Source organism: Pristis pectinata, chromosome 27 (assembly GCF_009764475.1).
Source record: "Pristis pectinata isolate sPriPec2 chromosome 27, sPriPec2.1.pri, whole genome shotgun sequence".
NCBI classification, from domain to species: domain Eukaryota; kingdom Metazoa; phylum Chordata; class Chondrichthyes; order Rhinopristiformes; family Pristidae; genus Pristis; species Pristis pectinata.
Window position 1 is genome coordinate 21040528 of NC_067431.1, and position 13074 is coordinate 21053601.

At 43.2% G+C, this 13074-nt stretch overlaps 1 protein-coding gene across 13 annotated transcripts in view; it reads left to right on the forward strand.

Annotated features, from left to right (window-relative positions):
• Nucleotides 1-13074, forward strand: part of zbtb16a (zinc finger and BTB domain containing 16a) — a 204967-nt gene that overhangs the window by 79457 nt on the left and 112436 nt on the right. For all 13 annotated transcript variants that reach the window (XM_052039749.1, XM_052039761.1, XM_052039762.1 and 10 more), the window contains exon 3: nucleotides 8207-8304. In XM_052039749.1, the coding sequence (XP_051895709.1) occupies nucleotides 8207-8304 (98 nt within the window). The remainder of the gene's footprint in view (nucleotides 1-8206; nucleotides 8305-13074) is intronic.

Sequence of the window (13074 nt, forward strand, 5' to 3'; positions counted from 1 at the left end):
TAATTCTCTCAATGTAAGAGGCTATTCAGCCCATCGTCTGTGCCAATGGTCAGTGCAATTCCATCCATCCCATTCCCCCACTGATTTCCCTGCAACCTATTTTGTCTCAGTACCCATAACTCCAACCCATGTTCAAAACAAAGCCTCCCCCGGCCTCTTGGTGAGATGATCTCAAAAGTTCACAATGGGTGAAGAACTTTCTCCTCCTCTCATTCCTGAAGGGACGACTCCTTATTTTGAGACACTGGTACCATTGTTATTGGGGTGGGATTATGCTGATAGGGCAGGGAGATGTGGTGGAAATCCATGGAGTCGACTACATGTGAGGGTTGGTAGGTTAAGTTGCCCCTGGTGTGTAGATCGAGTAGAATCTAGTGGGAGTTAGAGGAATGTGGCGAGGTAACATGGGGTGCTTCATGGCTGGCACAAGCTCAATGGGCCGAAAGTCTTATTTCCATGTTGTGTGATTCTACAATTCTGTTTCTGATTGCTGTTTCCCTCAGGAAAGAGAGGCTTTAGCCAAGTGAGTGAATGAGATGTCACACTTTCTTTATTCATTCCAGGGATGTGTGCATTGCAAGCATGCCCAGCATTTATTGTCCATTCCTAATTCCCTTTTGAACTGAGCAGCTTTATAGGCTATTTCAAAAGGCAGTTAAGAATACTCCACGTTGCTGTGGTTTGAAGTCACATATAGGCCAGATGGGTTTTTATGACAGTTGGAGGTTTTGTGTTTACACCACAGATGCTATCCTTTAATTCTGGATATACTTAATCAACAGAGTTTACATTCCTCAATTTCCAGAGAGCAATTCTTACTCGGATCTTACTCCAGATCTTTGATCCACTATATTGTCAGAACCAGACTTTGGATGTTTCTACTGGGAGCGAGTGGCCCAGTTTGGAATGTGTGTATTTGAAGGGGTGAGAGCTGGAAACTGACCAGACGACACAATTAACCATGCTAACAGCTGTAATTACAGCTACAGTCCCATTTGGGATCCTGACCTGCATCGATTGCCTGCGGTCATCTGATCAATTAAAATGTAAATAACCCAGTCAATCTGGTATTGATTTTGCTGTTTTCAGGATGGAGTTAAAATGTAGTAGAAGCCCATTGTTCAGTGCTTTAGCTCTCTCATTGGTAACATTTGTCTAACTTTGGATTCCAAAAAGAAAATCAGTTAGTAAGATAAGGATTAGCAAAATGTACTGGTTGTGTGTTATCCTGTTGATATCCTGCCTGTTAGCAATACTTGCTTTATCCTGAGTCTTGAGGGAGTGAGCCACACATAATTGCACAGCACAGAAGGCAGTAGTTCAGCCCATCCTACTTTTGCTGGTATCCCATTCATCCTTCAATTTTTATCTTAAGTTATTAATCTTTTTGAACTTGCTGCATCTCCCTTTTGATTAAATTGATGTGTTTATAAAAAAAATTCTTCCTCTTATCACTGACCATCTATGTAATTATTAAATCTACATTCCCTGGCTGCCAAATGTACTCTAAAGGGAGCTTCATCCATCCATGATTCCTTGTCTGTCTTCATGTCAGGATGTGCCAGTGCTTTACATTATTAATTTAGTACTTTTTAAAGTGTAGTCTTTTTTGTGAGACTCAGCAAGCTCTCGCCAGCAACAACGTGATAATGACCAAATGCTACGTTGTTTGAAAGAGAAGCATTGGTCCCAGGACACTTGGCGTTCAGGGATTTATTTTTCACATCCAGCTGAGAGAACAAGTGTGGTCTTGGGTTGATGTCTGATCCAGAGGTTGCCATCCCTGGCAGAGCAGTGCTCCCTCTGTAAGGGAATTGGCATCAGCTGTGATTCCTCCTTGTTCCAAGGCAGCAGAGCTGCCCAAAGATCCACAGATGTAATAGAGGGAGAAGAGTGGGTTGTTCTGATCCTTGACCACTCCGCCTTGTGTGATGGGTGTCAGAGTACGTGACCAAGCTTTTTTATGTAAGTAGGTGCCTGCGTTTTAAGGAAAGGGTCGGCAGGAATGGCTTTGCGCGCATCTAGCCTCATCGGAAATGAAGGCATTTTCTTGGATGCTAAAAATGGGGCTTGCTTCAGCATGGGATGGAATTCAATTACATGGAATGGCTTCATGACCTGGAGTGACTCTATTTCTCTCACTGAATCAGTGTATGCAGTTTTCCAGAATGGGAATTGCAAGACCCATTTGCTGTAAATAGGAGACTTGAGACTGCAGATGCTGGAATCTGAGCAAAAAACAAACTGCTGGACGAACTCAGTAGGTCGAGCAGCATCTGTAGGGGTGGGGGAGGGTTAGTAATTCTCAACGTTTTGGGTTGAGATCTGATGCAAGGTCTTGACCCGAAATGTCGACAATCCCCTTTCTCTCACAGATGCTGTTTGACCCACAGAGTTCCTCCTGTAGTTTGTTTTTAACTGTAACTGGGAAGCATGCAGACCATAAAGTCTCAGCAGTGGAACATGCATTTCCACGTGGATGCAGGTTACAAAAATAAGAGCAGAATGTTGTTGTTTCATTATGACCTCGTGTTAACTAAAAGAATGAAGCTTAATCTGGATCAGCCCGTTATGGTTTGTTTGCAGGTCTGTTTCCCAATGCTGCTTCAAGTTATTGCTCAAAGAAATGGGAAAAAAAAACACTTGCACAAGCTTATGTCTTTCGACTCTTTCCCCACTGAGCCTTGTTTTGCACACTTGCTCCCTTATTTCCATGACTGTCATGTTTTACAACACAGCAGGAAAATCTTCTTAACAGATTTTGTTTTGAAGAGCCAGAGCTTTACAACCAAGAGGAGTGTGTGGGGCTGGGGCTTCGCCACGGATGGAAGCAAGGCTCCCCTATCTATAGAGGCTGGAGCACCTCTAGGGCCTTGGGGATGGAAGAGCCAGGCCTTGCCTGTGGAGGTGGTGTATTGTGCGGGCAGGATCTTGATTGCTTGGGGCGGGGTTTGTAGGCTGTTTAGGGTGGGATGTTTGGGGCGGGGTTTTGTGGTTGGGGACTGTTGGGAGCTGGGGCTGTTTGGGGTGGGGGTTTGTGGGCTGGGAGTGTTAGGGGGAGGATGGGTGGGGTTTGAGGCAGGGTTTGTGGTTGGGGCTGTTTTGGGTGGGGTTGTGGCCAGGGCTGTTTGGGGCGGGGTGCGTGGTGTTGGTGTTGAGGTTTTGAGAAGGGGTGTGGTGATGGAGGTTCCAGTGCGGGGTTGGGAATCGACAAGCCCAATGCCCTGCCTGTTGGGAAAGGAATGGAGCATGGAATTTGGGATATGAGAGAGGACCAGGTTTTGACAGTCTCCCATCTCCTCCTGAAGCTGTTAACTCTGAGGATTTACATTCGTGGTTCATAGCACTTTCGTCAAATCACCTCGTATTTTCATATTACTTACAAAGGACGTTCAGGCCCATTGAGTCTATTCTGTCTTTCAGAACAATCCCTTCAATCCCATTCCTCATTTATTTCCTTTTACCTATGCTCTCTCATCTGTCCAGCTACCCTCTTGTTTAGCCTACCCGAGGTAATTTACATAGCCAATCAATCTGTGAACATAACTTTGAGACGTGTGGGAAAAGTGAGCACACACAGGAAAACACACGTAAACTCCATGCAGACAGCACCGGAGGTCAGGATCAAACCTGGGGCAGTGAGGTAGCAGCACTACCTGCTGTGTGTCACTGTTCGGCCTTTCAATGTGTGAGCCCAGAGGCCGGGCTGATTTACTTAAACGCCTCCTTAGCCCAGAGGCACTGAAGCTAAAGGAGCAGTGTTTAAGGAGGCCATTGTATTCTGCAGAGTCATCATAGTACTCCGTGTACTGAACACAGATTGGCTGAAGGGTAACCATAACCTCTGTCGTTCTCTGTGTTGTAAAACAACTATTTAAAAGCAAATTATGAGCAGAACCCTCTTTCAAACTTGTCCTCCTATGCGATCGGATATGAGTACATTTGCATTAAGACTGTGGCTGGCAGGCTTTGGAACATTTTGTGTTTCTATCCAACTACGTGATATCACAGTCATGGGGGGGGGGGGGAGGGAATTTCAAAGTAAAAGACCCTCCACTTCAAACGAGGTTGTTTGCTGTCACCTTTAAGGCTTTTACAATTATGTGAGCAATTGGTAGAATAACAGCCTTCTGTTTCCCAGCCAGAGTGAGGGTAACATGGTCTACGAGAAGCCAGCGATGTGCATTCTGGACCTAGCTGACTTGCATCCACTCTATGATGTTTCTATCCCTTTCCTCTCCTGAACATGCTGATTCCACATGGAAGCCTCTTCTTCAGCTAGGTTTGGATTTTCTTCATCTGCAAACTTCAATGATTGTAAAATATTGCAAATATGGAATTCATCAGAGACCAGCTTAGAATGTCCTTATTGCGTATCCACACAGTTGCATTCCCTCTGGCAAAAAGTCACAGATAGGGATCAAAAATGACTTGTTTTTTCCCTTCCATTTCTCTATTGAACCCAGGTCACTTTAAGGTATGTAGACTAATTGCATGGGATTAATCAAATCACTAGCATGGAAATCAGCCATTCAGCTCAACTGATCTGAGGTTGTGTTAATGTTCCCGTGAGCCTGCTCCACCCCTCTTCTGTCACTCTTAGAGCTTCTTGTCCTTTTAGTATTGTTCTCGATAGCTTTGTCTATTTTTAGTGTGTTAATCTGCTTCTCCTTAAATTCCAGTACTTTTACTACATCTCCAACTAAGATTGCTGAGAATTGGATCAGTGGTCTGCTGTTCTGTGTAGCTTGAGTTGTTATGTATTAAATTGACTCTTGAAATATATTATTGCTATTGTAAGGCCATTGCCTGAAAAGCAGTCTTTTGGCCTTGTGAAAATGGAATTCTTTGACCATTTTAACTATAGAAAAACTAGCCAGAAAGTCTCACTCTATTGACCTCCTCTGGCCATCAGCCCTTCGGGAGCCTTGCAAACTCTAAATTCTGGCTCCTTGTTGTTCCCTTGATCTTCAATTGGTGCATTTGCCTAGGACCTGGGGTTTCCTCCTCACCTCTCTGCCTTTCACTTCTCCTCTCCTCTGTCAAGCTATCACTTAGCTGAGCTAATATTGCCTCTCTGTGTCAAATTTTTGTTTGAGAAGGGATACTGGACTATGGATGAGTACGTGTTGGTATGGATACAGTAGCTGAAGGGCTGTTTCTGTGCTGGTTTGACTTGTGTTCCCATCAAACACCATGGTGAAGGTACAGTCCAGATGTTCACATTGCAAGACTATGAAGATCTCTGGGTGTGCTATCTACTATTAAATTTGTCTACTGGCATTCCAGGTTTGGAAACCAAGAACATGCTGAGACAACACAAAGCATTGGAGGAACTCAACAGGTCAGGCAGCATCTATGGAGGGAATGGACAGTCAATGTTTCTGGTCCAGACCCTTTATCTGGCCAGTCCTGATGAAGGGGTCCTGACCTGAAACATTGACTGTTCATTTCCCTCCATAGATGCCCGCCTGACCTGCTGAGTTCCTCCAGTGCTTTAGTGTTAGTTCCAGATTCCAGCATCTGCAGTCTCTTGTGCCTCTGACATGCCTGAGTCAGCTAGGAATTTGGCAGTGGTGAAATAGTTAACCTTTGTCCCGTCCTTGAGAATGGGGAAATCCTGCCAGGTTCCAGCTTCAAAATACCCTTCCAGTGGGACCAGTATGCCCGTCAGATGGAATTAAGATTTGGGTGCGATTCCTCCCATGGTTGAGTGATCACCAGCACCTTCTCCCCAGGCCTCTCGTATGAAGAATGAGCCACTGGAAAAGGTACAATGTGCTTGTGAGGTGACGGAGGGTGGAATGAACTTGTCATTTTTGTTGCGAGGTCTTGAGTCAAGAGACAAATTGATACCCCAGTATACAGGTTTATACATGAAAGTTTTGAACTTGTGGAGAGACAGGTGAAAACTGTGCTATTTATTTTTAAAACTGTTCATCACAAAAACTTCTTGCACAAGGACCAATACACTTTTCAAATAGCCTGAGGTAGAGAACGTGGTTTGGAACTAAAGGGCTTCTAGTGATGAAACTGTGGGAAAACTGAAAGGAGGAAGATATAGGGGACAAATTACTGTTTTTCTTTTGCTCACTTCCCTGAGGGATAGGACTACACTGAGCACATTGTTTTGTGCTGAAGTTGAAATGGCTGATTGCAACGTCATGTGGTTGGTTTTCCTGCGGCCTTTTTGCTCTTGTGGTCGTTACTACAATCTTTTGAATTTTAGACACGTGTCGCAATGTCTTTCTCAAGAGGCAGTTGGTGTGGTTCAGTTTTTACCATTTGATAAGTGTATGAGGACTAAAGGGGAGAGCCCCTCCTGGTTCAGCAAACACACACACAGGGTTGGGTCTTAGCAATCTTGACCTTGCAATTTTTTTTTCAAACAGAAACGTGATTGAAGGTAAGGGTTGGAATCAAATGGCCATGGGATTACAGTCCAGTTTGGGGCTGGGGTCTGAATGTTAAGCTCTGTAGAAACAGTAGATGTGAGAGCTTCTGGCTCTATAATGCCCTCCGAACAGGTGAAGCAAAAGCCAGGGCAGAGGCCACAACCTCGGTATGGCATCGTCAGTGGGTTAACATTGGAAATGAGCATGTGGGGAAGTCACAGATGAAGGGTCACCCCAAACATTTGGCACCAATCAGCTCTTTATTTGGCCTTTTGTGTTATAGAGTCATAGAACGATAAGATAAGATATCTTTATTAGTCACATGTACATCAAACCACACAGTGAAATGCATCTTTTTGCATGGTGTTCTGGAGGCAGCCCGCAAGTGTCATCACGCTTCTGGCACCAACGTAGCATGCCCACAACTTCCTAACCCGTACGTCTTTGGAATGTGGGAGGAAACCGGAGCACCTGGAGGAAACCCATGCAGACACGGGGAGAACGTACAAACTCCTTACAGACAGCGGCCAGAATTTAACCGGGGTTGCTGGCACTGTAATAGCATTATGCTAACCGCTACACTACTATGCCTGCATGGATACAGGCCCTTCAGCCCAACCAGTCCTTGTTGACCACAGTGGCCACCCAGCTAGTCCTAATTTCCTGTGTTCTGCCCATATCCCTTTAATCCCTGCCTGTCTATGTACCTAACCAAATGCTGCTTAAATGATACTACTGTACTCAACCACTTCCACTAGTAGCTCATTTCATATATTGTTGGACCTTTGCTGCACAGAACTCTTAGTCCTTGTCTATACTGTAATATTACGTCAGTTTTAAATTTCCTTTGGCTGCCAAGCATTCTGGGCTGCACTGAAGAATATACTGCTAAATGAATGCAAGTTTCTTTAATTGCATCTTTCACTCTCTGGGCCACTTGTGTATTCACTGACTGTCTCTTGCTCACTTGTTCACCCTTGCTGCTTGCTCTCATTAACACTTGTCGCTCTTCTGTTCACTCAGTTTCACGTGCTCTCTGTTTTGCTCGCTCTTATTCTTGCTCTCTTCCTTAAACCTCATCGGATGCCAATAAGCTGTGTTAAGCTTTACTTCTATGCCTCTGCTGGCTCTATGATTGCAACTCCCATCAAGGTCACACCTCACCGGCCTCCAGTTGATCTGGACATCTGCCTGCCTGAATTTCTTTTTGATACACTTGTCCTCTGGTGGGAGGAAGAAATGGTGTAATGAGCAGAGCTGCAGCTCTTCTCTTGAGACCATTGTAGCAGAGAAATTAACTTTATTTGAAGTGCAGAAAGATGCTCAGTTACAGGTTTTTAAAAACTACAGATGTTGGAATTTTGGAAAGAAAGCGTAACGTGCAGAAAAACTAAGCAGGTCAGGCAGCATCTGTATAGAGAGAGGGAGATAATGGTTCAGCTCAGTGACCCTTCACAGGGTTTTGGTCTCCTTCAACCATTTTTAGCGCCACAAAATTGACGGGGAGTATGGCAAGTATTTATATTTTGCAGATGTGTCACTCTTATTGGGAGCCATTTCAAATGATGAATCTTGAGAACTGGCCAACATCGACTGGTTGACATGTGTCTTTTCTATTTTCCCTATAGTGTATTTAAAATGCCTAACAACAATGAGCCACGACGTAAGCAAAATGACACGAGCAGTTCTGGTGAACAGCCGTTGCAGGTGTCTGAAGAGAGATTAATGAAGTGCAGGGACAGTGCTTGATGGCTTTAGTTGCAGATTCCAATTGCATTATATTGACACGCTCTTCCCTTATTTTGCTGTAGGAAGATGCACAGTGGAATGAAGACCTATGGGTGCGAACTTTGTGGTAAACGGTTTCTGGACAGCTTACGGCTAAGGATGCATCTTCTTTCACACTCAGGTAATGTGGCTCGCATGGTCTTTTCCCCATTTCTTTTAGGTGTGCATATAAAAGGAGAACTTGGGCAGCTTTAAAGTGAAAAGCAAGCTCTGGTATGCTGTGTGTGTTGCGGTGTGTGTTTCAGCTCCCCCCTCCCTTCCCTGTGGCTTGTGCCGGCTGATGATGCATGTTGTTGTGGACCTGGCCAATTGCCAGCCTGGGCTCAGTGCCAAGCCTGTGGGTACAGTATGTACAGTGAGTCTTGAGCCAAATTTGTCATAGACTAGAGGAAGGAGGGAGTGGGTTTCCTGTTCTGTAAACAAAACAGTTCTGATTTTTAAATATAATTGAGTAAAATACATTTAAGTTTTTTTAAAAAGAATTATTTTCCTGATATTGAAAGGCACCTTCCAGCTAATAAAACCCTTCTTTTGAACAGTATTGTGGCAAAATAAGACGCCGGATTTATGTATGACAAGTTTCCCACAGCAATCTGTTGACTACAGGCTATATTTTTCTTCCCATGTTGGTTGAGGGAGAAACAAATAAAAAGGATGAGTTAATAGATTGAAATGAAACAAACTTGGAGGGAACTAGGGTAAACAACAGAACCAGTGGGCTGAATACCCTGTATCTGTGCTGTGAAAGCTGTGGTACACTGTGGTATTGACCAGTGGAGGGGTTTGAGGTGATGTGTGCTCAAGAATGAGGAATAAATTGAATGGTTTGTACATTCTGACCTTGTGTAATAGTATTTCCATTGTAAGTTTTCAGTGAGCAGGGGAAGCTGTGTTCTAATTATACATTCCTGCCAGCACTGCCTCCAGTGGTATAACAGTGTAGTGATAACACAACAATTTAACAGAGGCAATTCCCACTAACTTGTAGATAAGCATGTATAACAAATATGACAGGAAATATACACCAAGTTAAGTTTCTAGTATAGGGCCATGACTAATTATAAAATGAGGTAATATTTAGTGGCCATGCTCACAGGTGGTCTGCAGTATAATTTTTAGTTGCTATGCTTGCCTTTGCATTTGGTCAAGTCTTTCCAAAGGTCAGGGTTCAAATCTTGTCTGAATACTCAGAATTTAGTTTATAGCAACCTGCTTCTGACTTAAAGTTGCTTGCTGGAGCTTCATTCAGGCCTTTTGAGTACACAACACAGCCCAATATCCTCGATGCAGTATTGACAATGCAGGTATGTCATGAAATGCTGCATGCTGAACAAATGGCACAGGTGCCTGTGATGCTGCTGCAAGTAAGTCTTTCATTGCACCTGTGCATACATGCACTTGTTCATATGACAGTAAACACGATTTTGATGTAATGGAGGTCTTGGCGACTGTCATGCTGATGTCCCCTGCCGACAAAAACTTTTTGGGACCCTAATCATTATGTCAGGATTTATTAACCAAAAACTTTTTGGGACCCTAATCATTATGTCAGGATTTATTAACCAATGTCCAGTGGTAAAAGGATGTTGAGGATAATACACAGTGGATAGCAAGATGGAATGTCATGCAAATTATTGTTTTTGCCCTATACTACCTCAATGCACCGTGTAATGAATTGATCTGTACGAACGGTATGCAAGACAAGTTTTTCACTGTACCTCGGTACGAGTGACAATAATAAACCAATACCAAATCATTAAGCTGCTTCACTTCACGTGACCTACATTTATAAAATCCAATTCACTTCCTTTGATCAGTACAACATCATTCTACAATGATATGCAAAAGAAAAGCCTCATTCCAGTGATCACTTTGTTGCTTTAAAGCCAAGGCGAGCATTTAGTGTCCATCCCTAATTTCCCTTGAGAAGGCAGTAGCTGAGCCAACACCTGGAATTGCTGCGGTTCTTCTCGTGAAAGTGCTCCCACAATGCTGTTGGATAGGAAGTTCCAGGATTTAGATCCAGCGACGATGAAGGAATGGCTATATATTTCCAAGTCAGAATAATGTGTGACTTGGTGGGGAACCTGTAGGTGGTGGTGTTCCTAGGCACTTGCTGGCCTTGTCCTCCTTAGTCGAGGAGGTCGTGGGCTTGGGAGGTGCTGTCAAGTTAGCCCCCCTGATGTTCTTTTATCCTGTTCTAATGCAACTAATTTGCCCCTTGTAACATTAGCTGTTTAAACATCAATTTCACTGTCAGTTTTCAGTCAAACTTAGAGCAGAACCAACTGAGCAGTTGTTACTCTTACAAATTGCTTAACAGTGGCATTTTTAGTATGTGGTTAATGATAACCAGTGGCTTCATTGTTTCAAACCCTGAAAAATATAGGTTTATTGGAAGTGGTTCTTTATCCTTTGTCAGTATTTCAGGTTGCAATGTTTGCATTGCTGGATCTTGCTTGAAAGAGAGCATCTCTGATCTGCTTCTCAAACCACAGCACCTGTTTTCTCTCTGCTGTAAGCTTTCATGTTGACCATTGTTCATCTACTCTCTGTTCCCTCCAGATAAGTTTCTTCCATCCTGTGTTATCACTGTCTTGAAATATTTGTTGCAATATTTGCTGTCTCCTTTCATTGTGGGACTTCAAATAAATACATAATTCTTCATGGGCTTCCCTGCCACCTGCAACTGAAGTTTGGTGTCAGTTCAACACTCCTTTAAAATATTGTTCCCCTTCATACCATGCTCCAGTTGTAATGGTTCCCAGACCTTTGCATGAAGCAACTGGTATTTCTCAAACGAAAGAAGGGATTTGAGAGTTTGACTTTGTTGACTGGCTTCTCACCAAATTTAATTGGGTGATCTTGGATGTTGTATTAAGGTTCCAGGTGCAATTAAATTATTAGCACGAGTCCCAGACTGAGGGGATAAACTGTACCATCACCAATGTAACACTTCCTCAAACTGCACTGGAATGTCATCTTAAAAATTGGGTTGATTGCACTGAAAGCTTGCCAGCGGGTCCACAGACAAATGTCAGCTATCTGCAGTGTTTGCATTAGCAGTTCACAAGGTTAAATGGAGGAGATTTCCTTGACATTCTGAGCTGAGGGTTGGATGCAGTTCATATCTGGCCCCTCGACGGTAGACCAACTACAGTAGGTTTGTCAAGCATAGACCTATTCATTTAATTGGTGTATTCAATCTTAATTTAAAAATTGTTTAGCTACATTTTTGTTTATAATTAAAAATTGTGTCATAGAATCGTGCAACACAAAAACAGGTTCTTTTGACCCAACTCATCCATGCCGACTGTGTTGCCCAGCGAGCTCGTTCCATCTGTCCATGTTTGGCCAATAGCCCTCTAAACCTCTCTTATCCATGCACTTATCGAGATGGCTTTTAAATGTTGCTAATGTGCCCACCTCAACCACTATTTCTGGTGGCTCATTTAAAAAGTGCACCACCCTTTGTGTGGAGAAGCTGTTCCCTTTAAGTCTCTCACCTCTGATCTTAAACCTATGCCCTCTTGTTTTTTGCACCCCTCCCCGGGAGCTATCTAGCTGTCTATGCTCCTCATGATCTTGTATACCTCCTATCAGGTCACCCCCTCAATCTCTTACATTCCATGTGTGTTGAGTTTTATTAATTTTTTTTAGTTATTTAGATATGTTTGGGAAACATTTAATAGTAAAGCAGGCTTTTGTTTGAGTGAAAGAGTACACTTTGGTTCGAGTACAGGATTATGTGAACTTCTAACCATCCAGCAAATGGGTCAATACCAGCGCTATCTCAAAGGTGATACAACTGACTCTAGTTGGTCTGCTGTTGAGGTGATGCATTATCTAAAAGGTGATGCATCAGGAGTATGAGCAAGCCCTGTGTAAATGGCAGAAGGAGCCCACCATCTCACAAACCATCCAGCTGCTTGTCTGGCAACTTCTGTGGGAAAATCTGTGGTTCCCACATTAGCCTCAGGATGCAACCACCTCAGAACGCAGAAAACTAGAGTCATAGCATTGGGCACTTTGGTCCACCAAAATGGAATGGAAATGTGTCATTATTGATCTTAAGGGATTGCCTAAGATTGGAGACGGGAAGAATTGAATATTCAGCATTTTAGGTAATGATTTAATTCATTTGCTGGATGGTCTGAGGTTAGCATTAATACTGCATTCTAATCAAGTTGTACTCTTCATTAACACCTAGAAAGGGTGGGCAATAGGGAAATGGAACCTTCAATTAAACAAATGCCTTCCCGATGACTTAACAGCTGGGATTTTACAAGGGGTTACTCAATACTAATGTTATATTGTTTGAAAATTGCAGTGGTAACTGATTTAAATTTGCAGATGGTTTACAAGAGTTGATCAGGTTGTGGAGCGAATTAAGGTGCAGAAGTATTGTGGTTACTTTACCGGTCTTGTCCTTGGAGGTGAGGTCCACTGAAACAGATGTAGGTTCAAGTCTCACCACAGCAGATAATAAATTTAAATTTGGTTGGTCAAATTAAAATATTTAACTAATCAGCTTGTTTTGGTTATGATGACCCATCAAATGTTGAAAAATTGCATGGGTTTCACTTCTTTTTGGGGGAAGAAGCAATCTGACAACCCAGTCTGGTTCTGTATTTGATTCCAGAACCACAGCGACATAGTGATCTAATTCTGCTTCAAATGGGCAGTTTTTAACCGAGTGACTCATGCTAAGTTATTGCAACATTGTGAAGTAAGAGTAAAATTAGACCATCAGATATCGATTACCACACTGACTGCACTTATTCAGGAAGGTGGGTCACCACCATCTTCTCGAGCTATCAGCATGAGCAGCAGCTGACTTTGCCAATGACACAGACTTTGGGTATGTTTGAAGAGTGGGGAAGTCCAGAGT